Source organism: Acanthochromis polyacanthus, chromosome 7, assembly GCF_021347895.1.
Source record: "Acanthochromis polyacanthus isolate Apoly-LR-REF ecotype Palm Island chromosome 7, KAUST_Apoly_ChrSc, whole genome shotgun sequence".
In the NCBI taxonomy this organism is placed as follows: domain Eukaryota; kingdom Metazoa; phylum Chordata; class Actinopteri; family Pomacentridae; genus Acanthochromis; species Acanthochromis polyacanthus.
The window spans coordinates 10,284,396-10,312,377 of NC_067119.1; the positions used below are offsets into that span (position 1 = coordinate 10,284,396).

General features: G+C 42.1%; 2 protein-coding genes across 28 annotated transcripts in view; one reads left to right on the forward strand and one right to left on the reverse strand.

Annotated features, from left to right (window-relative positions):
* Positions 1-27,982, reverse strand: part of LOC110971137 (apoptosis-enhancing nuclease-like) — an 87,166-nt gene that overhangs the window by 8,740 nt on the left and 50,444 nt on the right. For 5 of the 23 annotated variants that reach the window (XR_007942918.1, XR_007942919.1, XR_007942917.1 and 2 more), the window contains exons 2-3: positions 7,600-7,715; positions 6,722-7,269 (exon numbers count right to left, since the gene is read on the reverse strand). Coding sequence is in view for 1 of the 23 variants with exons in the window: in XM_051950498.1 (XP_051806458.1) it covers positions 7,260-7,269; positions 25,396-25,511 (126 nt within the window). In the remaining 22 variants the exon portion in view is untranslated. The other 18 variants (XR_007942912.1, XR_007942913.1, XR_007942911.1 and 15 more) reach the window with 12 other exon arrangements.
* Positions 1,363-26,888, forward strand: LOC110969671 (UDP-glucuronosyltransferase 2A2-like). 5 transcript variants are annotated; one of them, XM_051950493.1, is made up of 7 exons: positions 1,363-2,110; positions 13,058-13,706; positions 13,874-14,022; positions 14,187-14,318; positions 14,815-14,902; positions 15,427-15,646; positions 24,296-25,131. In XM_051950493.1, exons 1-7 carry the CDS (start codon positions 1,400-1,402, stop codon positions 24,579-24,581), a joined length of 2,235 nt encoding a protein of 744 aa, XP_051806453.1. In that variant the 5' UTR covers positions 1,363-1,399; the 3' UTR covers positions 24,582-25,131. The 5 variants fall into 5 exon arrangements, with proteins under 5 accessions (XP_051806453.1, XP_051806452.1, XP_051806449.1 ...); XM_051950492.1 differs by lacking the exons at positions 13,058-13,706; positions 13,874-14,022; positions 14,187-14,318; ... (1 more) ...; positions 15,427-15,646; positions 24,296-25,131 and adding exons at positions 3,900-4,048; positions 4,213-4,344; positions 4,971-5,058; positions 6,023-6,242; positions 26,417-26,888 and having other exon boundaries at positions 1,363-2,117; XM_051950489.1 differs by lacking the exons at positions 13,058-13,706; positions 13,874-14,022; positions 14,187-14,318; ... (1 more) ...; positions 15,427-15,646; positions 24,296-25,131 and adding exons at positions 3,900-4,048; positions 4,213-4,344; positions 4,971-5,058; positions 6,023-6,242; positions 6,500-7,334 and having other exon boundaries at positions 1,363-2,117.

A 27,982-nucleotide genomic window follows, 5' to 3' on the forward strand; every position in this document is an offset into this window, starting at 1 on the left:
GTTACAGAGATTGTGCCTTTTCATCAGGCGTTTCAATTGCTTAGTCACTCAGCTGTACATCACATCATCAGAGTCAAATCTATTATTAAAAATAAATGCATCGATAAAAGAACATAAACATAAAATACAGTGTTCGAATGACTAGATGAGAACAAGAATTATTCAGAAGAATTATGTGTGAAACAACATTTAAAGATGCTAAAATGTGACTGGCTTTCTGTAACAAACCTCCTGTTTTATGTGAACACACTCATTCTGATTTTTAAAAAAAATCCAGGGCTTTTATAATCACCTGTGTAAGATGTGGCAGATGTGAAAGCAGCTGTGCAAAAGTCAGTGTTGTTTTAAAGTTTGTAGTGGTCACCTTCAGTAAACAGAGGTCTGTTTCACGGCCATGTCCAATGAGAATGGTGCTGATGAAGCTCAATAACGTCTCTTGAACCTCTCTGAGAGACGTGTGGGTACACGTAGGAAAACAAATTAATATCATTACATTACCTGGTGTTATAGCCGATAACTTCATTATCAGGTCTGTCTTTGACGACTCGAAGGCTATAGTTGACGACCATCACTCTGGATTCCTCAAACCATGAATTGTATGACACTATAAAGACAGACAACAACACAAAATATATTATCTTGACTGTTTGTCCACAAAGCCACTGATCAATGTTTGTTTTGATGTCAGGTACCCTCCCACCGTGTGTCCACAGAACTGTCTTGCAATGATGAGACTGCCTCCTTGGACCACAGTCTGACTTCTCGGAGTGCTGATTTGTTTCGTTTCATCATAGATTTGTACATCGCTTTAAGCCTGACAGCTCGGTGACCAGAGTTGCTGACGAGGGGTGAGGCTGCTCTGGAGGAATTTCTTTTGTTTGTATAAACATAATGTGTTGTTGCCCCTGGTTGTACATTTCGCATGCTGATAAAATTTGCCTGGTTGAAGTCTCCAGCTGCAATGAAGAAAGCTTCAGGACTAGCCATCTGCAGCAGGCTGATGTTGTGGTTTTGTTCACTCATAGTCTCCATCACATTGGCACTCAGCAGAACATAAAGTAGAACAATGATGACTGCTGTCAGCTCATGCAGCAGGTAGAAAGGTCAGCCTGTCACAGTCATGTACTCCAAGAGCAGTGAGAAGTGTGTAGAGACCACTTTAGGGCCTGACACCACAATCTGTTGACAAAACAAAAAACAAAGAATGTGTGCAGGTTAGATGTTGTTGATTTGTAATGCTGTAACCTTTATGGCCATTACCTTTTACCTGTTACCTCATATGTCATGCACCACAAGGTGGAACACAGGTCAACTTTATCGGGTTAATAATTACACTTAAAGGAGCGCCTATTAAAAAGGATCTGGCCACAGCTGGCATTTCCACTGAACAACAGCCACCATGGAGCTGCGTCTCTCTGCTTGTGTCCTGATGGTACTTTGCATGACTTGGAGTGTAAATGGAGGAAAGATCTTAGTGTGGTATACTGAAGGCAGCCACTGGATTAACATCAAGCCAGTGCTGAACACGCTGATCGACAGAGGACATCAGGTGACGGTCCTGGTCCCAAGCTCATCATTATTCATGAACAGCAGTGAACCCTCACGTTTTCGCTACGAACCCTTCAATGTCTCTGTTACAGTGGAGGACTTGGAGAAACTGTTGAATGACTTCCTTGAATTCTCCATATATGAGATGGATCATATGAGCTACTTGCAGATTTACATCAAAATTGCAGAGTTAATGAAGACTCAGTTTCAGGCTCTTTTAAAGTTGTTGGACGGTGTGCTGAAATCAGAAACCATCATGAAGAAGTTGAAGGAGGGAAATTATGACCTTCTCCTGTCTGACCCCATTTACCCTGGCAGTGACTTACTAGCAGACATTTTGGGCATCCCTCTCGTTTTCTCCTGTCGCCCTTCCTTAGCTAATAACTGGGAGAGGCTGTGTGGTCAGGTACCTGCTCCACCTTCCTTTGTTCCTGGTGCTTTGAGCAAACTTACAGACAAGATGGATTTCTCAGAGAGAATATGGAACGTTCTTTTCATCGCTCTGCAGGACGTTGTGATGGAGAACGCCATGTGGAAAGAAATAGATAAATATTACTCTGAAGTCAAAGGTGAGTGGCTGAACAAGAACCACTGCAAGTAGACATTTTTTGTGGGGATCACATTAAGGAATTGCTTTGGATGAACTGCAGTGATTGTACAGACGTGGACAAAATTGTTGGTACCCCTCAGTTAATGAAAGAAAAAACCTACAATGGTCACAGAAATAATTTGAATCTAACAAAAGTATAATAAATAAAATTTCGATGAAAACTAACCAATGAAAATCAGACATTGCTTTTGAACCGTGGCTCAACAGAATTATTTAAAAAATAAACTCACGAAGCAGGCCTGGACAAAAATGATAGTACCCTTAACGTAATATTTTGTTTCACAACCTTTTGAGGCAATCACTGCAATCAAACGATTTCTGCAACCGCCAGTGAGACTTCTGCACCTCTCGGCAGGTATTTTGGCCCACTCCTCATGAGCAGACTGCTCCAGTTGTCTCAGGTTTGAAGGGTGCGTTCTCCACACGGCATGTTTCAGCTCCTTCCACAGATGTTCAATAGGATTTAGATCAGGGCTCATAGAAGGCCACTGCAGAATAGTCCAGTGTTTTCTGCTTAGCCATTCTTGGCTGTTTTCAGCTGTGTGTTTTGGGTCATTATCTCGTTGCAAGAGCCATGACCTGCAACTGAAACCAAGCTTTCTGACACTGGGCAGCACATTTCTCTCTAGAATACCTTGCTATCTGTGAGATTTCATTGTACCCTGCATAGATTCAAAACATCCTGTGCCAGATGCAGCAAAGAAGCCCCAGAACATAACAAAGCCTCCTCCATGTTTCACAGTAGGGACACTGTTCTTTTCTTGATATGCTTTATTTTTGCGTCTGTGAACATAGAGCTGATGTGCCTTGCTAAAAAGTTCCAATTTTGTCTCGTCTGTCCATCGAACATTCTCTCAGAAGCTTTGTGGATTGTCAACATGCAGTTTGGCAAATTCCAGTCTGGCTTTTTTTATGATTTGTTTTCAACAATGGTGTCCTCCTTGGTTGTCTTTCATGAAGTCCACTTCGGCTCAAACTGCGACGGATGGTGTGATCTGACACTGATGTACCTTGACCTTGGAGTTCGCCTTTAATGTCTTCAGAGGGTGTTCTAGGTTATTTTATTACCTTTCCTATTATCCGTCTCTTCGATTTGTCATCAATTTTCCTCCTGCGGCGACATCCAGGGAGGTTGGCTACAGTTTCACGGATCTTAAATTTCTGAATAATATGTGCAACTGCGGTCACAGGATCATCAAGCTGCTTGGAGATGGTCTTATAGCCATTGCCTTTAACATGCTTGTCTATATTTTTCTTTCTAATCTCCTGAGACACTCTCTCCCTCGCTTTCTCTGTTCCATGTCTAGAGTCTTACACATCATGTCACCAAACAGCACAGTGACTACTTGTAACCCTATAAATAAGCTGACTGACTGATCACAAGTTTGTAGGCACCTGTGATGCTAATTAGAGGACACACCTTGATTGAACATGTCCCTATGGTCACATTATATTCAGTCTTTTCTTGGGGTACCATCATTTTTGTCCAGACCACGGTTCAAAAGCAATGTCTGATTTTCATTGGCTAATTTTCAGAGAATTTTTATTTATTATTACTTTTGTCAGATTCAAGTTATTTCTGTGACCATTGTGGGTTTTTCTTTCATTAACTGAGGGGTACCAACAATTTTGTCCATGTGTCTATATTTAATTACATGGTATAAAATACAATGAGAACAATTGCTGTATATTCTGAAGCACTGGTGAAACTTCATAGTCCATTTCTTTTGCAATGCAACAGGAACATCCACCAGTGCCTGTGAGATGATGGGCAGAGCAGACATCTGGTTACTGAGAACCTACTGGGATTTTGAATTCCCTCGTCCTCTCCTCCCCAACTTCAAATATGTTGGAGGGATCCACTGCAGACCTGCTAAACCTTTACCAAAGGTAGGACCGTCTCCACTCTTACAAGCCTGTTAATCTGTCATTACAACACAGCTGTACAGTATTCCTGACTTAAACAATGAAGAGAGCCAGCAGTCAAAATGCTGAGCAAGGAAAAGTAAACAGCTGTTTGACTGACTGATAGAGAATATTGTTCTTTCTGACAGGAAATGGAACAATTTGTCAGTAGTTCTGGAGATGCTGGCATCGTGGTCTTCACATTAGGATCCATGATCAAGAACATCACCACAGAGAAGGCAAACATGATAGCTGCAGGCCTTGCTCAGATCCCTCAAAAGGTCAGAGGACCATCAGTCTGTGCCAACTGGAACCACCTTCAATAACCTTCAAACTGTTTTATAGATGGAGCATCATCTGCTACAGAGTCAGTGCAGAACACAACCCAGTGCTTTCAAATGTCTCAGTCAGTTAACTGTGAACCTCCATACATTACTGCTGACTTCAAGATAAAAAAATTCAAGCTGGAAGTGTTTGATATTTTAAAAGCCCTCCTTGCTCTGTAGGCATTATTTTGCTCCATTCTCAGATCCTCAGTTGGTTTGTCAGAGGAGCCCCATGGTTATTCTGTTACTACCATGTTTGAAGAATTAATCAGCTCTGGTTTGTCACCATGACAACTGTAACGAGTCCTAAATGAGTTTATTGTTCTTAAAAACTGTTGTAAATTCAGATAATAGGGAAGTACAAAATAAAAGGACATAAAGGTAAAAATAAAAGTATAAAAATCAAAAGCCTTATTTTTCAAAAACAAGTGATTGAATCAAATCCCAATGGCTACATTCTATATGTTAATTAAAAATAAGTTATCATAAATGATCATTATTCAATCCAAATTATACAGTGAATGATGACAAAGGTGTCGCTGTGTTATGTTATGACTTTGTTTTTTTACGGTTATCTACAGGTTCTGTGGAGATACAGCGGAGAAAAACCAAAAACTCTGGGTCAAAACACCAAATTATATGACTGGATCCCTCAGAATGACCTACTGGGTGAGTAACTTTGGTATCCATGACATTTTGTTTGATGGAGGGATACAAAGAAAGTCTAATATATATATATATATATATATATATATATATATATATATATATATCGATATCGATATAGATATATTACTATCAGGAAAAGATACAATGTTCACACAATCAACTGACAGTCAAATCACAACTTTGACAGTAATGCCGCCAATTTAACAAAAATGTTTTGCTGTTTGCTAAAAAATTTACCTGGGGCTTGTCTCACTTCCATCGATATGAAGCTAATTTTTTTTGAAGCTGTTGGAATTTCTTTAATTGACTTTGTGCTTGGCTGTACAGTGGTCTCGTGGTTAGCACTTTCGCCTTGCAATGAGAAGATCCCTGGTTCGCATCCCGGCTTTCCCAGGATCTTTCTGCATGGAGTTTGCATGTTCTCTCTGTGCATGCGTGGGTTTTCTCTGGGTACTCCAACTTCCTCCCACAGTCCAAAAATATACTGAGGTTAATTGATAACTCTAAATTGCCCGTAGGTGTGAATGTGAGTGTGACTGTGTGTCTGTATATGTAGCTCTGCGACAGACTGGCGACCTGTCCAGGGTGTACCCTGCCTTCACCCGAGTCAGCTGGGATAGCCCCCCCCCCCCCCCCCCCCCCCCCCCGCGACTCTAGTGAGGATTAAGCAGTATATAGAGAATGGATGGATGGACTTTGTGCTTTTAATGTCATGTCAAATACTATTTGTGGTTTCTGCTTAAACAATGCGAGCACAATACAACTGGTTGTTCATACAGCAATAAATGTTGTCTTGATTAAATATTCTATGTAGTGTAAACCTTTGTCCTACTTTATTTGATTTTGATCTGTTATCTTGTTGCACAAGTCAAGTATTTATTTGAATGAGCAAATCTATTTCTGTCTAACTCCTCTGGTCATCTCCAGTAATAATACATGTTTCATGATTTCTGCCACAAATCAGGTCACCCTAAAACCAGAGCTTTCATCGCTCATGGTGGTACAAATGGGATTTACGAGGCCATCTACCACGGTGTTCCAATGGTGGGCATCCCACTGTTCGCTGACCAGCCAGATAACTTGGTCCACATGAAGGCTAAAGGAGCTGCAGTTACTGTGGACCTGAACTTCATGAAGAGTGAGGACCTTACAGATGCCATCAACACGGTCATCAACGACAAATCGTAAGTTTTCCTACAGGTCTGCACTTTTAGGGCATTAGAGGTATTGAAACCACCACCAGAGTGAGAATGTGTGAGTGAATGAATAATGGATTCAATGTGAAGCGCTTTGAGTGCCCTGAAAAGCGCTATATAAATCTAATCCATTATTATTATTATATCCCTGTTTCTGTCCCTTGTCTTTATTATGTGAACAACCTTGAAGTATTAAAGTTAAAACTACAGTGTGATAATATGTCTTCATCTATATACATTGACAGGTACAAGGAAAATGCTATGCGACTGTCCAGTATCCACCACGACAGACCCATGAGTGCCCTGAATGAGTCCGTGTTCTGGATTGAGTTCACCATGAGAAACAAAGGGGCAAAGCACTTGAGGGTCCAGGCCCACCAGCTCACCTGGTACCAGTATCACAGCCTGGATGTCATAGCCTTCCTCCTCACCATAGTTCTGCTCCTGATAGTCCTCTTTGTCAAGACCTGCAGCTTCTGCTTCCAGAGGTGCTGTGGCAGGAAAGGAAAGACAAAGAGAAAGGCTGAGTGATGGACTGAACAGAAGTGTGACTGATAAAGAACTTATGTGTGAATATACTGGTTGTGTACTGGTGTAAAAGCATGTAATGTAAGCTGGATTAGAGAATTTGTCACTCTTTTTTGGTTTGCTCTTTTAAATATCAATTGCTGAAATGCTAGGGTGAGGGTTGTGAATGGTGATAAAAAATTGCAGAGAGATACGCTAAAATGTGACTGGCTTTCTGTAACAAACCTCCTGTTTTATGTGAACACACTCATTCTGATTTTTAAAAAATCCAGGGCTTTTATAATCACCTGTGTAAGTTGTGACAGATGTGAAAGCAGCTGTGCAAGAAAAGTTAATGCTGTTTTAAAGTTTGTAGTGGTCACCTTCAGTAAACAGAGGTCTGTTTCCAGGCTGTGTCCAATGAGAATGGTGTTGATGAAGCTCAACAAGGTTTCCTTGACCTCTCTGAGGGAGGTGTGGTTACCCTTCACATCTTCCTCACTGATGCCTGAAAATCGAGAAGAGTCAAGTGTCAATAGACCTGTCAACTGATTAAAAACACAGATAAACACAGTAGTAGCATAATTTTGTTATTTTTAATCACCTGGTACCTTTCACATAGTGGCAAGCCTATTTCTTTGTTTTTTTTTACTGCCACTCTACATCCTCATTAAGATACAGCACAAGTGCTCAGCCTTTAGCTTCTTGCCAGGTTTCTTATCAGGATCTTGTTGCCAGTAGGAGGAAGGTAGATTTTAAGTAGGTACACAGTAAATGTGTTTCGCTTAAGAAAAGATGAGAAAAACAAAACAAAAAGCAAAAAATACACTTATCTTACCTGGTGTTATAGTCAATAACTTCATTATCAGGTCTGACAAATGTGTCATAGACGACTTGAAGACTAGAGGTGACCACTGTCACTCTGGATAGCTCCAAACCATGGATGGTATAACACTATAAAGACAGACAACAACACAACATATATTATCTTGACTGTTTGTCCACGAAGCCACTGATTAATGTTTGTTTTGACGTCAGGTACATGCGCACGTGGAATGCTCATACAGTATTAGTATTAATCTGAATTAATTACTTTAGCATATGCACAGTGCTAAATATATATATATATATATATATATATATATATATATATACTAGACCACCTATCATGAAAACCAGAAAACAAATATTTTAGAAATCTGTCAAAAAATTGTTTCAAGTTAAAAATGGCATTGTTACTTTATAGGCAAATAAGAAACTTGAAAAACTAAATTGTCCTTCATCATATATATTAACATATTATATTAACCAAAATATGAATATTTTGTTTTTCCAACACTCGGTGCAACATTCAGGAAAGAACAGAAAAGTAAACCTTTTGTACCTCTTTACTTTGCAATGAAGTAAAAGTCAGAGGAGCAAAAGTCAGTCAGCTTCATCCTCTGCAGAACATGTCCAAAAACACAACTTCACATTCAAAATTTATTTTACCAACCAACACTGCCATCCCTGGAGCCACAACTCTTGTGTGGATAAAAATATCAAAACTTAGAACACTTTGAATTCTAAAAGCCCAATGATGGCAAAATGACATTTAAAAAATCTTAACCTAACAAAACTAGACGAGCCCCCACTAGAGGGCAGAACCACGCCTATGCATGATACTCTATATTAATTTTGATCATCCTACGTATATCCCTTCCTACTTGATCTGCTGACCTGTAACTCCACAACTGAGCGGGGGACCGTAGACTGATCTTCAGTGCCAAGTTTGATTATCCTGACTTCAGCAGTTGCAGAAATATCTGCTTGGACACACACACACACACACACACACACACACACACACACACACACACACACACACACACACACACACACACACACACACACACACACACACACACACACACACACATACATACTTACCCAGCCAGATACCGCACCGAATGCAGTAACCCCGCTGACGTACGTCAGGCGTGGTTAAAGAGCACTTGCCCCCACTAAACCCTCAGATTACACAAGAGTGCCCAAACTCATTGAGCTGCAGTCATTCTTCTGTGTTACTTCATTCTGTCTCTCCTCTAACAACAGCTACAATCCAGAGCTCTGAGGACAGTCTTTACATTCCATTTGTGGATGTCTTCACGATTCACAATTTCTTTATTGGTCATTTCTCTGTGCATCTGTATACACACAAAAGGGAAATAGCATTTCCCCCCAGCCCACATCAGCACCACAGAAAACACAACAATCAACAGTTGGTCAAAAAAGTAATAATAAAATACAATAAACGGAGATTTTTTAAAAGACAAGTACTGTAACGTAAAAACATAAAAACTCAATGGTGGGGCAGGAGCCCAGTATTAAAAGTGCTATTTAGCGCTCACTTAGCAGCAAAGCACGTCCAAAGTGCTAGTGCAGGTCAGCGGGGAGCAGCACAGTATGCTAAGGCGCTACAGTAAATACAGATTCAAACAGAGGCATCACAATATTTTAAAGTGCTAGAAAATTGCTGAATCAGTGTGTTTGCATGTTGATGTGAGGAGAAAAGAGTGGGGGTGTGGTGTTGAGGGGCATGCCAGGGGGAGGGGGTAGTGTCTGTTAATAATTCTGACAGCTTGTGGGAAGAAACTTTTCAGTATGCTGCTGTATCTGGCACAAAGGCTCCTGTATCTATTCCCTGATACAGGAGGGAGAAGAGACCATTGGAGGGGTGATGAAGGTCCCTTATTGATTGTGGGGGTCCTGTGCATGCAGCGTTGGTTGTAGATCTCCAGTAGGGAGGAGAGAGGGGTGCCAGTTATCTTGGTGGCTGCTTTTACAATCCTGCTCTGCTGATGTTTCTCCGCTGCTTTTAAGGTGCCGAACAGGAAGTGAGGCCATATGAGATAATGGTTTCAACGGTGCCTCAGTAGAATGTGGAAAGATGGGGGGGCGAGAGGACTATGGAATAAGATTACTGTCAAAAGTATTCATCCACGATTCTAACCATTCGTATTCGTAATGCTAAACATTTGTATGTTAATAAAAAATGTGTACACAAAATTCTGCTGTCATATGCATGAGTTTGATAAATTAAGGGTTAGGATTGTTTTTACGAGTATGAACCTAAAAGTTGTGAGTGCAACTCTAATTTCTACGACTACGAAGTCTTCCCTGTGAGGACGAATTCAAGTTTATGGGTACGAGTAGAAAAATACTGGAATGACGTCACATAGGTCACAGGGGAAGGTAATCGAACACCGATTGCTTCAAACGCGCATGCGCCATTTATAAAGAGTAGACGCCATAGATATATACAAACACGAGATGGCTCATGAGCGCTGTCAGCCTCTGGGGAGCAACGTCGCCACATGGCGGCCATCTTGGGACAGGGCTGCTCGATCACTCAACATTAAAGTCAATGGAGCATGGATTTTAAAATCACTGTAGATTGCTCAATTTTCAACCGATTTTAGAACAGCTTTGTTTGTTATAAACGTCAGAGATGTACTTCTTTTACTGCTTACAAAAGAATAATTAAAACCATTGAATTCATATAATAATGAACACAGATATCATCTTTTTTCAGCATAAACGGATGTAAATGTAATTTTATTATTTAGCATTGCACTTTTTTATTACTATCAGCTTTCTAATGCACAGATAAAAACAAAGCTCAACCAAAATCAATGCACAACAAACAGAGATGTTGTCTTTTCTTTTCATGAACCTGGTGCCTACATTACCCACAATGCATTTCGGCTGCAGGCTAACTAATCCAGGCATAGATGTATACAAACAATAAGTCTAAGGTCTCAATCAAAGTCTCTTAACAAGCAAATAAATACAACCACAACCACAAAGAATGTAATTTCGCCTAAAGATTAGGTTCTAAAAAAACGTTGGTCTCAGGAAAACCTAATAATTGAAAATCAGATTGTGAGTAACACCATCTTCAATGTGAGTAGCCAGGCAGAAAAGACACACAACTATGCCGCATTTTTCAAAACGAAAAGCTGCGATTTCGGAATTGAGCCCGAATCATAGCCACGTTAACAAGGTTTGTAATAAACTAAACCGTTTGTAAATCAATCAAGTATTGAGCGAGTTGTGAGTGTTAAAGTGAGGAAATCATCCACCTTACCATTGACTACAGTACAGTGCGCCAGAGCAGTCCCCTGTCCTAAGATGGCCGCCAAGTGACGACGCCGCCGACTCCGTCTTGAGACATCTCGTGTTTGTATATATCTATGGGTGGACCTACCGGGGCAGGTGACGCCTCACAGGTCAAGTAAATAACACATCCAACTTCTTGTAATTTATTTATTTCATGAAACTGTACTGTTTTAATTGATATACAGTTTATGGACGAAAGACGGTACTGCTTAGCTTGCACGCTAACGAGCCGGGCCGGTGACACATTAGCCTTCTAATGCAAGGAGGCTAATGAGGAGGCTCAGGAGGCTTAATAACAAAACAAACATAATTTGAGATTATGAATCGTGGCAATTGGCGTATGAATCAGCCCATTGTACAGCCTAAATTGCTGTAAATTAAGTCCAGTTTTAGTTCTTTGCAAACTCAGACACGTGCATTAGTTTAGTTTACAATGAATCTGGCGGAGTTCGGTAAAGTTGGAAAGATATTCACAGACTTCCGGCATCAATAACTCATGAGATATATGTTGTCAAAACATGAACGATGCCTCTTTCAAATCGTTGTAAGGTAGACAATGTGCTACAAGGCCAATTTTATCAAAAGTCGCTGTATTTCAAGCTACAGAAATAACATTGGCGTCTATGAGCAGCCGGCGGTGCAACGAGTGAACAGGGACCGTCTGCAAATAGCAAAACCGCTGCAGTCCAATTAATTTTTGCCCAGCTGGATTATTGTATTTCCAGACAATGTCTATATTTCTCTGATTCACTTACCCGTAGTCTGGGAGTTATTGAAAAGCAGAGTAACAACAGTCCATTCAGCAGATGGTGTCCAGCCACTTCTGATGAGGCAGGAGTTGACTCACTATAACCATTTTAAGACATACACAAAATATATATTCAAGAATAACAACTCATTATGCTTTGATGAATGAAATAGTATGTTTTATTGACAATGGGAGAAACAATGAGGGTGTCTTCAGTGAGGGCTCTCGGGATACTGGCGGATAGATAGATATTAATAAATATATTTGTTAAATACTTACAAGTATAAGTTTATGCATTATAAAGGGTCTCATATAAAGGACGTAGTCTTGACAATTAAAAAGAGGTAGCGATGTAGCTAGGTAGCCTTCAAAGAAGCGCTAACAAGCACATAGCAATGCCTGAAAGTCGGTCATCTGCCAATATTCACAAATACAGATAAATGTATGCACCACAAAGGGCTTCTGCTATGATATAAAGATGTTAAAATTAAAAAGAGGTAGCGACTCATCAACAATTAATCCGTCAATATATCCCTGGAGATAACTTCACAGCTAACAGCAGAGTCGAGCTAAAAAAAAGTAGCAGAAATTCAGTCGTCTACCAAGATAAAAAAATATATATAATTACGCTGCGCAAATACAAATAAAGCTCAGCATATGCATCATAAAGAGCCTCTGATAAAATATAGGCAGTTGACAATTCAAAAGAGGGAGGCATTTCATCAACTTACCTCCACATATACTCAACGACCCGCAGTGCAAATGAACGGTGGCTATCACTGTCGAAGCGGTGCTTGGAACTAAACAAGCCTCCACAACCCGGAAGTAGACTGGAAGAAAGCGTACAACGGCACCCTATGGGAGTGTCGCAACTCTTACTATCTCTCGAGCTCTGGTCAGGACTAGCCGTCTGTAGCAGCCTGATGATGTGGGACAGAACACCTACATTGGCACTGACCAGTACATAATCTACTACAATGATGACCGCCATCAGCTCCCGCAGCAGGAAGGAACGTCGACATTTCACTGTCATGTACTCCAAGAGTGGTGAGCAGTGTGTGGAGACCACCTTAGCGTCCTCACACTGAAGGCTGGTGGCAAAAAAAAAAAAAAAACTAAACAGATCTGCAGTTTAGATGTTGTTTTTGATTTGTAATGCTGTCACCTTTATAGCCATTACCTTTTACCTGTTATCTCACACGTCATGCAGAGCAAGGCGGAACACAGGTCAACTTTATCTGGTTAATAATTACCATTAAAGGAGCGCCTTTAAAAAGGATCTGTCCACAGCTGCCATTCCCACTGAACAACAGCCACCATGGAGCTGCGTCTCTCTGCTTGTGTCCTGATGGTACTTTGCATGACTTGGAGTGTAAATGGAGGAAAGATTTTAGTGTGGTTTACTGAAGGCAGCCACTGGATTAACATGAAGCCGGTGCTGGACACGCTGATCGACAGAGGACATCAGGCGACGGTCCTGGTCCCAAGCTCATCGATGTTCATGAACATCAGTGAACCCTCACGTTTTCGCTACGAACCCTTCAATGTCTCTGTTAGAGTGGAGGACGTGGAGGGATTGATGAACGAATTCCTTCAATTCTCCATATATGAGATGGATCATATGAGCTACTTGCAGATTTACCTCAGATTTGCAGAGTTAATGAAGGCTCAGTGGCAGAGCGTTTTAAAGGTAATGGATGGTGTGTTGAAATCAGACACCATGATGAAGAAGTTGAAGGAGGGAAATTATGACCTTCTCCTGTCTGACCCCATTTACCCTGGCAGTGACTTACTAGCAGACATTTTGGGCATTCCTCTCGTCTTCTCCTTGCGCTTTTCCATAGCTAATAACTGGGAGAGGTTGTGTGGTCAGGTACCTGCTCCACCTTCCTTTGTTCCTGGTGCTACAAGCAAACTTACAGACAGGATGGATTTCTCAGAGAGGATATGGAATGTTCTCTTCTACACTGTGCAGGATGTTGCGACAGAGTACATGATGTGGAAAGAACTCGATAAATATTACTCTGAACTCAAAAGTGAGTGACTGAGAAAAAAACACATTTTTTGTATGGATCACATTAAGTCCAATGAACTGCAGTGATTTTATATTTAATCAAATGGTATAAAATGCTACGAGAACATTTGCTGTATATTCTGAAGTATTGTTGAAACTTCATAATCCATTTCTTTTGCAATGCAACAGGAACACCCACCAGTGCCTGTGAGATGATGGGCAGAGCAGACATCTGGTTGATGAGAACCTACTGGGATTTTGAATTCCCTCGTCCTCTCCTCCCCAACTTCAAATATGTTGGTGGGATCCACTGCAGACCTGCTAAACCTCTACCAAAGGTAGGACTGTCTCCATTCTTACAAACGTATTAATCTGTCATTACAACACAGCTGTACAGTATTCCTGACTTAAACAATGAAGAGAGCCAACAGTCAAAATGCTGAGCATGGAAAAGTAAACAGCTGTTTGACTGACTGATAGAGAATATTGTTCTTTCTGACAGGAAATGGAACAATTTGTCAATAGTTCTGGAGATGCTGGCATCGTGGTCTTCACATTAGGATCCATGATCAAGAACATCACCACAGAGAAGGCAAACATGATAGCTGCAGGCCTCGCTCAGATCCCTCAAAAGGTCAGAGGACCATCAGTCTGTGCCAACTGGAACCACCTTCAATAACCCTCAAACTGTTTTATAGATGGAGCAACATCTGCTACGGAGTCAGTGCAGAACTCAACCCAGTGCTTTCAAATGTCTCAGTCAGTTAACTTTGAACATCTATACATTACTGCTGACTTCAAGACTAAGAAATTTACTACCATGTTTGAAGAATTTATCAGCTCTGGTTTGTCACCATGACAGTTCTAACAAGTCCAAATGAGTTTGTCATTCTTGAAAACTGTATTTTCCCTACTATCTGTTTTAAATTCAGATAACAGGGAAATAAAAGTACATGAAAGCCTGATTTTTGAAAAACAAGTGATTTCATCAGATCACACTGGCTACGTTTTGCATGTCAATAAAAAATAAGTTCTTAGAAATGATGATTATTTAATCCAATGATTAAATACATTGTGCCAAAATTATCATGGTGTCATTCTATAAAAAAGTTTTTGACTGCTGTTAATAGGTTCTGTGGAGATACAATGGAGAAAAACCAAAAACTCTGGGTCCCAACACCAAATTATATGACTGGATCCCTCAGAATGACCTACTGGGTGAGCAACTTTAGTATCCATAACATTTTGTTTGATGGAGTCACATGAAAAAAAAAAACCCTAAATAAGTTTTATAACATCAGGAAAATATACAATGTTCATATAATCAGATGCCAGTAATTCCACAACTTTGATAGTGGCACTGATAATTGAACAAGAATGTTTTGCTGTTTTCTAAAAAGTGTACCTGGAACTTGTCTCACTTCAATTCATGTGAAGTTATTCTTTCTGAAGTTGTTGGAATATCTTTGATTGACTTTGTGCTTTGAATGTCATGTAAAATACTATTTGCTGTTTCAGCTTGAAATGTGAGCGCAATACAACTGGTTGTTCAAACAGCAGTAAATGTTATCTTGATTAATTCTTGCATGTCATGTAAACCCTTGTCCTGCTTTAGTTGATTTTAATCTGTTGTCTTATTGCACGAGTCAAGTATTTAATTGAACATGCAAACCCATTTCTGTCTAACTCCTCTGGTCATCTCTCATAATAATACATGTTTCATGATTTCTGCCACAAATCAGGACACCCTAAAACCAGAGCTTTCATCACTCATGGAGGCGCAAATGGGATTTACGAGGCCATCTATCACGGTGTTCCAATGGTGGGCATCCCACTGTTTGGTGACCAGCCAGATAACTTGGTCCACATGAAGGCTAAAGGAGCTGCAGTTACTGTGGACCTGAACTTCATGAAGAGTGAGGACCTTACAGATGCCATCAACACTGTCATCAATGACAAATCGTAAGTTCTCCTACAGGTCTGCACTTTCAGGGCATTAAAGGTTTGTAACATTGTTATCTTTGTGGTTTTTTGGAAAGTTCACATTAATAATATGGTGTCAGATTGATAAAATGTTCTGAAGGAGTCATGGTCTAATGCAGTGACTGACATGACATGACAGTCTGTCACTCTACAGTCTGTTCACATATGACTGTGCTGCCAACAGTGATGGGAATAACGGCGTTAAAATAAACGCCGTTACTAACGGCGTTACTTTTTTCAGTAACGGGTAATCTAACTGATTACTTTCTCTGCCGTTACAACGCCGTTACTGTTACCAACACGCCGTTTATGCGGTACTTTATTGAAGCTGTCATCCTTTTTTTTTTTTTGTGTCTGCAAGTCCGCTCAAAAATGACACCAACCAACCATGGTGTCATTGCTTAAGCTTCATGTGCAATTTTTTTTCTTCTTTGTGACTGTGACCATCACCTGTCCTCATGGCAAATTAACCTATCATGTTTATTTCAAGCTGTTTCCTACATTATGCCATTGAGGGTTGTGCACACCCAAGTGAAACATAAAACAAACACAGGACAGACAGAAAGGTGAGGCATAGACAGTGTTCTAAGAGAAAAGGTGCATTTTATTTGTTTGTGCTCTTTAATTCACACCTTAAAACCAGTTACAAATCTAAGACCCTTCACAAACACCAAATACGACAAAATCCCAACTGGATCAATGATGAAGATGTCAGGAGACCACAAGAAGGATAGATAGAGCAGAGTGAGATCCACAGACACTAACCCAGCAACCTCCACTGACTCAGCGACCGGAGGAACAAACTCTATTGAGTTTTGGTAGGTGCCAGAACGGGCCATAGCAGACCCCCACGGCGCCCCACCGGCCCACAGCCCCACTTCCCCCACGACCACCCGCCCCCCCATCCTCCCTCACAACCCGCCCCCCCGCCCCCAAACCCCGCCCCCCCACCCACACCACCCCCTCTCCCCCACCATGCCGCCCCCCCACCAGGCCACCCCCCCACCCCTCGCCCAGCCACCCCACCCCACCCCATCCAGCCACACCACCCACACCACCCTCGCCACCCCTCCCACCCCCAAATCCGGGAGGCCACCCGCTCACCGGAAAACAGCACCAAGGGACCGGGCAACAGCACTGCAAGGGCAAACAAGCCCAGCCCACCCCTGGCCGCCCAGAGAGATGCAACCCTGAGGGGGGGAGGGAGGGAGAGGAGGGAACACCAGGTGAGGCACAACAACCCGGACCCTCGGGCCCGGCAGGGAGAAGCCCCGGAGATCACACCAGTAAACCTATTGTGATTTACACTGTTACTGAGTTCATCAGTTCCCAGACTGGTGAACACTAGCCCTGCACCGTGAATGTGACCTACCCAAGTGTATATACAAGTGTGTGTGGTGCCTTAAGATTGGGGGTTGGTTAGGCAGAGCAGAGGGTAACGAACCCCCCCAGTCTCCCCGCAAGCCCAAAATGTGAATGTGTATGTAGTGCGTTAAAATTGGGGGAAGAAGTGTCAGGGTGGGGGCATAGACGGGGGACCACAGTACAGCTGTCATCCGACTCATCTTTTTTTTCCTCCTTTGGTGATGGTGGGAAGGGAGAGGCGCGATAACTGCCTTCGTAATGATGATTGGCTAAGGTAGAGTAAGATTTCATGTTCAGCCAACCAGAGACATCAGGTGGGCGGGTGCTGCTTTACACACAAACCCAGCAGCACATAGCAGCACACATACACACACAAACTATGATGAGATGGCGAGTCCGGAGTTGAGAGGAAAGACGGCGTTTTCAAGATGGAAATACAGACACTACTTCAACCTCATCGAGGTAAAAGGCAAAAATGTACATGCTGAGTGTACATTATGTCGTCCCTGTGATGACCCTGGGTCATTTTGTGTAGTGTTCATGTTGAGAAACTTGGTCTCCTCTCCTCCTCCTCCTGTGTGTGTGTGGCTGTCCAGCAGAGTCAGTAGCAGTGATTAGATCCTGGTGCTGAGGCTGATTGGACTGCTGGGAGGATTGCTGCCACCTGAGAGCCTGCCTGGAGGCTACAAAAACCAGCTGCTGCAACCTGCTCATTCTCTCCCGATCCGGCCACCCTCGATGAAGCAGCCTGTTGTCAGCGTGATAGACAGTGGCGGTTCTAGCCTTATTGACTCCCTAGGCAAGTCTGTCTGTCGCGCCCAGTCACCGGTAAACACGCACCCCTCTCGCCTTTCCTGTTGACGGGGGGGGGCGGGGGGTGGATTTATACACTATCGGACCATCTTCGCCGTCTCCGCCGCAGCCGCGCGCCCCCACGGTCTTGTCGGTTAGAGAGCAGAGGGCGCACCTCTGAGTCTTGACCCGAAGAGGGCGCCATTTGTTATGTAACGTAACACCATCAGAGTGTCAATGGATGCTTACTCAGCTGCGTGCTTATGAAGGGAATTGTATTTAATGATTTTTTTTCCCCCTTCATCATGCCGCCCCCTTGAGTTTCCCGCCCTAGGCGGCCGCCTAGTTGACCTGTGCAAAAAACCGCCACTGGTGATAGACTTGGAGACTGATCCTGTGGTAGGAGCAGGAAGCCCAAAGACCTGTTAGTGACTAAGTTTGTTAATTGTTTATTCTAGGAACCCCAGTCTAGAGTTGCTTTATAAAATTAGAATTTTATGTTACTGGGAGTTTTAAGTTACCTTTGTTTGCTTTGTTTGAAAAATAAACCTTTTGTGCACTTTTTGAGAATTTTCCAGGCTGGCTTCATTGGGGGTGGCTGAGTCCAGAGCATTATCATGTTGCATTCATGGTTCCCCTAGACTAGGGACGTAACATGATTTGGGGGCTCGTCGTCTATTTTCAATTTCGTTCGTTCGTTGCTTCGTGTGTCGACTTCGGTGAGTATTTGTTTTTCTTCTTTGATGGTCTTGTTGGCAGTTTTTTCTTTGGTGGTGGGGTCAGGTTATGGAATTTAAATTAGAGGAGTTTGCTGAGAACCCAACAAAGGAAAAGTTGGCTAAATACAAAAAGAATGAGTTAATATCAATTGCTGAAGCTTCTGACATTCAGGTGCCTTTAAATGCAAAAAAGGCTGAAATAAAAAGCCTCATTTGTGATGCTTTGAGTAAAAAGGGCTTGTTTGGAGAGTCTCCAGATGACCTGGCAGGTATTTCTGCCCCACTCCCTGAGCAGCCTCTTAAAGCTACCACCTCAACAGAGGACCTAAAACTTACCCTCCAAATAAGAGAGGTTGAGCTCAGACAAAGGGAGTTGGAGGTGAAAGCCATGCACTTAAAGGTCAGGGCCTTGGAATTGGAGCAGGGAGCCACTGCTGCTGGGCCTGCATCCTCCCAAACATCTTCTTCAAGCCCTAAAGAGCCCTTTGATGTGAGTCGTCACATTGCTTTAGTTCCACCTTTTAGAGAGTCTGAGGTTGACTCTTATTTCAATGCCTTTGAACGCATTGCTGCGACGCTACACTGGCCTAGGAGTGTGTGGCCACTGTTATTGCAGTGCAAATTAGTTGGGAAAGCCCAGGAAGTGTGTAATTCTTTGTCAATTGAAGAAAGTCTAAAGTATGATGTGGTTAAAGCTACTGTCCTGCGTGCCTATGAATTGGTGCCTGAGGCATACAGGCAAAAATTCCGCAAATGTGAAAAAACTGCCAACCAGACTTTCGGTGAGTTTGCAAGGGAGAAAGCAGCTCTTTTTGATAAATGGTGCCAAGCTGGTAAGGTTGGCACATTTGAGAACGTTTGGGAGTTGATATTGCTGGAGGAATTCAAAAGTCATAAGATTGTAGTTTATTTAAATGAGCAAAAAGTCACCTCCCTAGCTGCTGCTGCTGTGCTTGCAGATGAGTTTGCGCTGACCCACAAGCATGTGTTTTCCCCTTCTGTTCGTCGTGACCCAGTTTTGAATGGAAAAAAAAATAAACCTCTAATCAGTGGTTGTTCTAGTCCCCCTTTGTCCCCTGAAAAGCGTGAATGCTTTTAATGTCGCGAACAGGGCCATCTCATTGCTGTTTGCCCCATTCTTAAAAAGAAAGATCAGTCAAAAAAGGTTAAATCTCCTTCTCCAGTGGGGCTTATTCAAACAAAGGCTCCTCTTAAAAATCCTGTGAGTTCGACAAATTTTCCCAAAACCGAATTGGATGAGGATTTCAGACCATTTATTTCACGTGGGTTTGTATCCTTAGGGGAGTCAGCAGAGAGGGTCCCTATCACTATCCTGCGAGATACGGGCGCTAAACAGTCCCTAATCCGTGGCGATGCTCTGCGTTTTTCAGAACAGTCCTATTGTGGTTCAGACATTCTGGCCTGGGGAGTGAAAATGAGTGTAGTCCGTGCACCTTTGCATAATGTTTGGTTGTCCTCTAAATTTGTGTCCGGCGTAGTCCGCGTTGCTGTGCGACCTCAGCTGCCAATTTCAGGTGTTGATCTGATCCTCGGGAATGATTTGGCCGGTGAAAAAGTTTTCCCTTCTCCCGAGGTTGTTGATAATCCAGTGCTCGATGAAGTTAATTCTCATTCCGCGGCGCGTGACGCAGCCCCTCTTTTCCCTGTGTGCGCTGTCACTCGTGCTCAGGCACACAAACTTGGAGATGTGGTGGATCTTAGTGATTTTTTTCTGGTTGATGTTAATCCATCCAGCTCCATTTCAGATTGTGAACCAACCCAAGTCTCGTTTGAGCTTCAGCCTGACAAAGAGTTAACATTACCCATTAATAAAGAGACTCTAATTAAAGAGCAGGAAGCTGATGACACTCTCTCTTCTTGTAGGTCTCTAGTATCAGAAAAGACAAACAAATGATGTAGCTCATACCTTTTTGAGGATGGTGTTCTCATGCGCCGATGGTCTCCGCGCTCTGGCATTCCTCATGGCTCAGTATGCCAGATTGTAGTGCCACAGTCCTTTTGTTCCTATGTTCTGAGTTTAGCCCACGAACATTACATGTCAGGTCACTTGGGAATTAGAAAAACGTATCACAGAGTTCTTCGTTATTTCTTTTGGCCAGGAATTAAGGCAGACATTGTTAAATTTTGTCGTTCGTGCCATGTTTGCCAAGTGTCCGGAAAACCTAACCAGGCAATTCCTGTTGCTCCGTTAAAGCTGATCCCTGTTGTTGGTGAACCTTTTGAACAGGTTATTGTGGACTGTGTTGGTCCTCTGCCCAAAACAAAATCAGGTAACCAATACATTTTTACTGTAATGTGCGCCGCCACGCGCTATCCAGAGGCCATTCCGCTGCGCTCCATAAAGGCTCGTGGTATTGTTAAGGTGTTAGTGAAGTTTTTCTCCACATTTGGTCTCCCCAAACAAATTCAGAGTGACCAAGGGTCCAACTTCATGTCCAAAATCTTCTCTCAAGTCATGACAGAGCTAAACATCCAGCACCACACTTCCAGCGCCTTTCATCCTGAAAGCCAGGGAGCTTTGGAGCGTTTTCACCAAACGTTAAAAAGCATGCTGCGTAAACACTGCTCGGAGGCAAATCGTGAGTGGGATGAGGGTTTGCCTTGGCTGTTATTTGCGGTGAGGGAGACTCCGCAAGAGTCCTTGGGGTTTAGCCCTGCTGACTTAGTTTTCGGTCACTCTGAGCGCGGCCCTTTACACTTACTGAGGGAGCAGTGGCTCTCTCGCTTCAACCCAAGTGAAAATGTGTTAGACTTTGTAAGTTCGTTTAGAGAGAGGCTGCACAAAGCCTGTGAGGTGGCCCGTGAATCCCTCTCTTCTGCTCAGTCCAAAATGAAGACTCGTTATGACAAAAAATCCGTTGCCCAGTCATTTCAGGCAGGCGACCGTGTGCTGGTTCTGATGCCCGTTACTGGCTCTAGTCTTCAGGCCAAGTTTTCCGGGCCTTATGTTGTTGAAAGTAAACTGAGTGACACTGATTATGTCATCCAAACTCCTGATCGAGGAAAGAAAACGCGTGTGTGTCACATAAACATGATCAAAAAGTATGTTGATCGTGATAATGATGTGTGCTCATTACCTGTTGCCACTGTTTCCTCTGTTACAGTCGCCTCGCCTCCTTACTGTCCTACCTTGGATGGGTTAGACGACAGCCGCAGCGCAGTCTCCGGCGCCGTATTAAAAATTCTGAAATCCTGCCAAAGTTAGATGCTCACCTTGGCCATTTACCTGACTCCACTCGCTCCGATATGTGTCAGCTTGTTAAAAAAATATTCTGTTCTTTTTGGTGACATTCCATCTCAGACCACGGTGCTCAGCCACGATATTGATGTAGGTGACCATAAGCCAATTAAACAACATGCATATCGTGTCCATCCAAATAAGAGACCAATTATGAAAAAGGAGGCAGAATATCTACTTGAAAATGGCTTTGCTGTACCCAGCAACAGTTCCTGGAGCTCACCTTCACTTCTGGTCCCCAAACCTGATGAAACTCCACGTTTTTGTAATGATTATAGGAAAGTGAATGCAGTCACCAAACCAGATTCCTTTCTCCTTCCACGCATGGAAGACTGTGTGGACCGAGTAGGGTCATCCCAGTTTGTCACCAAACTGGACCTTCTTAAAGGTTATTGGCAGGTCCCCCTCACTCAACACGTGTCAGAAATCAGTGCTTTTGTTACTCCAGATCATTTCCTTCAGTACACCGTAATGCCGTTTGGGTTAAGAAATGCGCCTGCAACTTTCCAGCGACTCATGAGCATCATTTTGAGAGGAGTGGATAATTGTGAGGTTTATCTTGACGATATTGTGGCTTATTCTTCCACCTGGCCAGAACACCTGAAAATCCTCAGAGAAATTTTTGAACGTTTGCGTCAGGCTTCCCTGACTTTAAATCTAGCCAAACGTGAATTCGGAAAGGCTGTGGTTACCTATTTAGGTAAACGGGTAGGACAGGGACACGTCAGTCCAGTAGTTGCAAAAGTTCAAGCCATCCTTGATATTCCTGTTCCCCAAACGCGTCGTGAGCTCCGTCGTTTTCTGGGGATGGCTGGCTACTATCGTGCATTTTGTAAAGAGTAACGAGTTTGTCAACATCCAATACAAGCAACTCAAATTTAATGAAGCACCTCTCGACTGCACACGCTTCTACTACGCTAGTGGCTAAAAACACCATTGACCCCGCTAATGATGGCAAGCCAGGTGCTGTTAACGTGAGCTCCGCCAACGAAAGACACGGAGCCACGCCGTCCAAAGCTGGATTTTTCCGCCCCAGCTCCACAGAAACTTGTGACACAAATGGAACTTAACGAACTGATAGGCCGTTATGTTGTTGAAAACATGCTGCCGATGATGTTTTTGCTGTTCCATTCTGTGCACCTGGCTTATGAAACCCGCTCTGGGGGGGGGGGGGGGGGGGGGGATTCTTTGTTTTTAAACTTAAAAGAAAAAAGTAATGTAATAATTACTTTCCCTGGTAACTAGTTACTTTCATAGTGGAGTAACTCAATTACTAACTCAGTTACTTTTTTGGAGAAGTAACAAGTAACTATAACTAATTACTTTTTTAAAGTAACGTGCCCAACACTGGTTGCCAAGTATCACAATCAGAGTATTGTGAGACTGACAGAAAACACCGCAGTGATTCCACTGATTAACAACAATTCGGACGCCTGCAGAAAGCAGAGGGACCAATCTATATGGTGTCAAGACAACAAAGTGTTCAGCCACCAGTCTACATCATCAATAATTTTAGATTCTGAGACAGCAGATCTCAGACTTGATCTCCTGGTCTTTAAGCACCAATGGAGTCATTCGGATTCTCTGTGATACCTTGATAAAACTGAAATGTTGTCAAATTCCAATGGGATACATAGAGAACATTTTTGCTGAAGGTAAAATCTGAATTGGAAATAATCTGAAGACCACCGTCCCAGACACTGATGCCCCATTGTAGAGCAAGGCATTAAGTATTATTGAGGACAACCATTCAGCACATGGTCTGGTGTCATTCCTGCTCTCAGAAAAATGAATAATAAATTCAGACCAATCAACCTAAAACAGGTTTTATCACCAAGCAGTTAGATTACTGAACATTAGTCCATTTATATTTTCACATTGTGTTATCTAGAATTTGTGGGATTTCATTTTTACTGTTGTTTTTTATGTACTGTTTATTATTGATAATTTACTTTCATATTTATATATATTTTTAAGAGATGAGAGCAAACCAGGGCATGTGCATTTCACTGTACAACTTTTAATGCACAACTGTACCTTTTAAGTGTATAGTCAAGTCTAAAATTATTTATACCCCGAGCACACTTTAACTTAGAGTTACTTTTAAATGTAAATCAATGCGGAGAAATGATTTTTTCCATAATGATGCCTCTTGTACATCATCTTATTATCTGTGTCATTTTTAAACAAAAAAAACTTGCTGGTTGAAAAAAGCAGCTTTAAGTCAAAATTTGCTAGGGCTTCACTGTATAGAACAATGAAGTGACTTCAGTTCAAACCACTGACTTTCAAAGGACACAATAAGATAATAAAACCAATGGATGATTTTATCCCCTCATACACCTGTTTATCTGAAAGAACTTTAAGTTTCAAAATACACAATAAAACATATATCCCTGTTTTTGTCCCTCATCTTTATTATGTGAACACCGTTGAAGTATTAAAGTTAAAACTACAGTGTGATAATATGTCTTCATCTATATACATTGACAGGTACAAGGAAAATGCTATGCGACTGTCCAGTATCCACCACGACAGACCCATGAGTGCCCTGAATGAGTCCGTGTTCTGGATTGAGTTCACCATGAGAAACAAAGGGGCAAAGCACTTGAGGGTCCAGGCCCACCAGCTCACCTGGTACCAGTATCACAGCCTGGATGTCATAGCCTTCCTCCTCACCATAGTTCTGCTCCTGATATTCCTCTTTGTCAAGACCTGCAGCTTCTGCTTCCAGAAGTGCTGTGGCAGGAAAGGAAAGACAAAGAGAAAGGCTGAGTGACAGACTGAACATAAGTGTGACTGATAAAGAACTTATGTGTGAATATACTGGTTGTGTACTGGTGTAAAAGCATGTAATGTAAGCTGGATTAAAGAATTTGTCACTCTTTTTTGGTTTGCTCTTTTAAATATCAATTGCTGAAATGCTAGGGTTAGGGTTGTGAATGGTGATAAAAAATTGCAGAGAGATACGCTAAAATGTGACTGGCTTTCTGTAACAAACCTCCTGTTTTATGTGAACACACTCATTCTGATTTTTAAAAAAATCCAGGGCTTTTATAATCACCTGTGTAAGTTGTGACAGATGTGAAAGCAGCTATGCAAGACAAGTTAATGCTGTTTTAAAGTTTGTAGTGGTCACCTTCAGTAAACAGAGGTCTGTTTCCAGGCTGTGTCCAATGAGAATGGTGTTGATGAAGCTCAACAAGGTTTCCTTGACCTCTCTGAGGGAGGTGTGGTTACCCTTCACATCTTCCTCACTGATGCCTGAAAATCGAGAAGAGTCAAGTGTCAATAGACCTGTCAACTGATTAAAAACACAGATAAACACAGTAGTAGCATAATTTTGTTATTTTTAATCACCTGGTACCTTTCACATAGTGGCAAGCCTATTTCTTTGTTTTTTTTACTGCCACTCTACATCCTCATTAAGATACAGCACAAGTGCTCAGCCTTTAGCTTCTTGCCAGGTTTCTTATCAGGATCTTGTTGCCAGTAGGAGGAAGGTAGATTTTAAGTAGGTACACAGTAAATGTGTTTCGCTTAAGAAAAGATGAGAAAAACAAAACAAAAAGCAAAAAATACACTTATCTTACCTGGTGTTATAGTCAATAACTTCATTATCAGGTCTGACAAATGTGTCATAGACGACTTGAAGACTAGAGGTGACCACTGTCACTCTGGATAGCTCCAAACCATGGATGGTATAACACTATAAAGACAGACAACAACACAACATATATTATCTTGACTGTTTGTCCACGAAGCCACTGATTAATGTTTGTTTTGACGTCAGGTACATGCGCACGTGGATTGCTCATACAGTATTAGTATTAATCTGAAATACCTAATTACTTTAGCATATGCACAGTGCTAAAAATATATATATGTATATATATATATATACTAGACCACCTATCATGAAAACCAGAAAACAAATATTTTAGAAATCTGTCAAAAAATTGTTTCAAGTTAAAAATGGCATTGTTACTTAATAGGCAAATAAGAAACTTGAAAAACTAAATTGTCCTTCATCATATATATTATATATATATGATGAAGTATTTATTAGAATGAGCAAATCTATTTCTGCCTAACTCCTCTGGTCTGGTAATAATGAATGCTTCATGATTTCTGCCACAAATCAGGTCACCCTAAAACCAGAGCTTTCATCACTCATGGAGGCACAAACGGGATTTACGAGGCCATCTACCACGGTGTTCCAATGGTGGGCATCCCACTGTTTGGTGACCAGCCAGATAACTTGGTCCACATGAAGGCTAAAGGAGCTGCAGTTTCTGTGGACCTGAACTTCATGAAGAGTGAGGATCTTACAGATGCCATCAACACGGTCATCAATGACAAATCGTAAGTTTTCCTACTGGTCTGCACTTTTAGGGCATTAGAGGTATTGAAACCACCACCAGAGTGAGAATGTGTGAATAATGGATTCAATGTGAAGCGCTTTGAGTGCCCTGAAAAGCGCTATATAAATCTAATCCATTATTATTATTATATCCCTGTTTCTGTCCCTTGTCTTTATTATGTGAACAACCTTGAAGTATTAAAGTTAAAACTACAGTGTGATAATATGTATTCAACCGTATACATTGACAGGTACAAGGAAAATGCTATGCGACTGTCCAGTATCCACCATGACAGACCCATGAGTGCCCTGAATGAGTCCGTGTTCTGGATTGAGTTCACCATGAGAAACAAAGGGGCAAAGCACTTGAGGGTCCAGGCCCACCAGCTCACCTGGTACCAGTATCACAGCCTGGATGTCATAGCCTTCCTCCTCACCATAGTTCTGCTCCTGATATTCCTCTTTGTCAAGACCTGCAGCTTCTGCTTCCAGAGGTGCTGTGGCAGGAAAGGAAAGACAAAGAGAAAGGCTGAGTGATGGACTGAACAGAAGTGTGACTGATAAAGAACTTATGTGTGAATATACTGGTTGTGTACTGGTGTAAAAGCATGTAATGTAAGCTGGATTAGAGAATTTGTCACTCTTTTTTGGTTTGCTCTTTTAAATATCAATTGCTGAAATGCTAGGGTGAGGGTTGTGAATGGTGATAAAAAATTGCAGAGAGATACGCTAAAATGTGACTGGCTTTCTGTAACAAACCTCCTGTTTTATGTGAACACACTCATTCTGATTTTTAAAAAAATCCAGGGCTTTTATAATCACCTGTGTAAGTTGTGACAGATGTGAAAGCTGCTGTGCAAGAAAAGTTAATGCTGTTTTAAAGTTGTTCACCATGAAGTGTGCATAAAAGTCATTGAGTTGGTCTGGCCGTATGGGGTCCAAGTAGCTTGCCTGTGGTGGGGAGGGCTTGTTGTCAGTAATTTTATTAAAACCCTGCCACAACCTCATGTGTCTTTGTTGTTCATGAAGTGCCAATCAAGCTCCAGTCAGGAAAGCCTCTTCAACTCCCTGATGACGTGACAGAGGTTGTCTTGTCAGTCTGTATGCTTCCATGTCCACAGATTTAAAAGCAGCATTTAGTCCCCTAACAGTGACCAGACTTCCACAGTCAGAAAGAGTTTCTGATTTTCATGCTTCCTGGTGGTTTTTACAAAAAAAACTCATCATCAATACATTTAGGTGAATAGCCAGGGACCTGTATATTCCTCATGTCCTGATCAGTGACATCATCCTTTAGTGCTGCCTAATTTCCCACTGTGTGTTCTCAGAACAGTCTTGCAGTGATGGGACTGCATCCTTCGGCCACAGTCTGACTTCTTTGAGTTCTGCTTTGTTTTGTTTCACTATTGGATTGTACATGGGTTTAAGCCTGACAGCGAGGTGATCAGAGTTACTGATGAGGGGGGGAGGGTGCTCTGAAGGAATTAACGATATTTCGATTCACATAATCTGATGTGTTGATGCCCCTGGTTGTGCATTTCACATGGTGTTAAGATTCTGGTAAGACAGACTTGACACTTGCCTTAAGTCTCCAGTCGCTACGAACAAAGCGTCAGGACTAGCCGTCTGTAGCAGCCTGATGATGTGGGACAGAACACCTACACTGGCACTGACCAGTACATAATCTACTACAATGATGACCGCCATCAGCTCCCGCAGCAGGAAGGAACGTCGACATTTCACAGTCATGTACTCCAAGAGTGGTGAGCAGTGTGTGGAGACCACCTTAGCGTCCTCACACTGCAGGCTGGTGGCAA

Bases quoted from the DNA above. Each gene is read 5' to 3' on its own strand.
- LOC110969671 (XM_051950493.1), top strand. From the start codon at position 1,400: ATGGAGCTGCGTCTCTCTGCTTGTGTCCTGATGGTACTTTGCATGACT. The intron at 2,111-13,057 runs GTCAAAGGTGAG...AATGGAGGAAAG, and splicing joins TAGATAAATATTACTCTGAA to ATTTTAGTGTGGTTTACTGA. The intron at 14,319-14,814 runs GTCAGAGGACCA...TGCTGTTAATAG, and splicing joins TCGCTCAGATCCCTCAAAAG to GTTCTGTGGAGATACAATGG.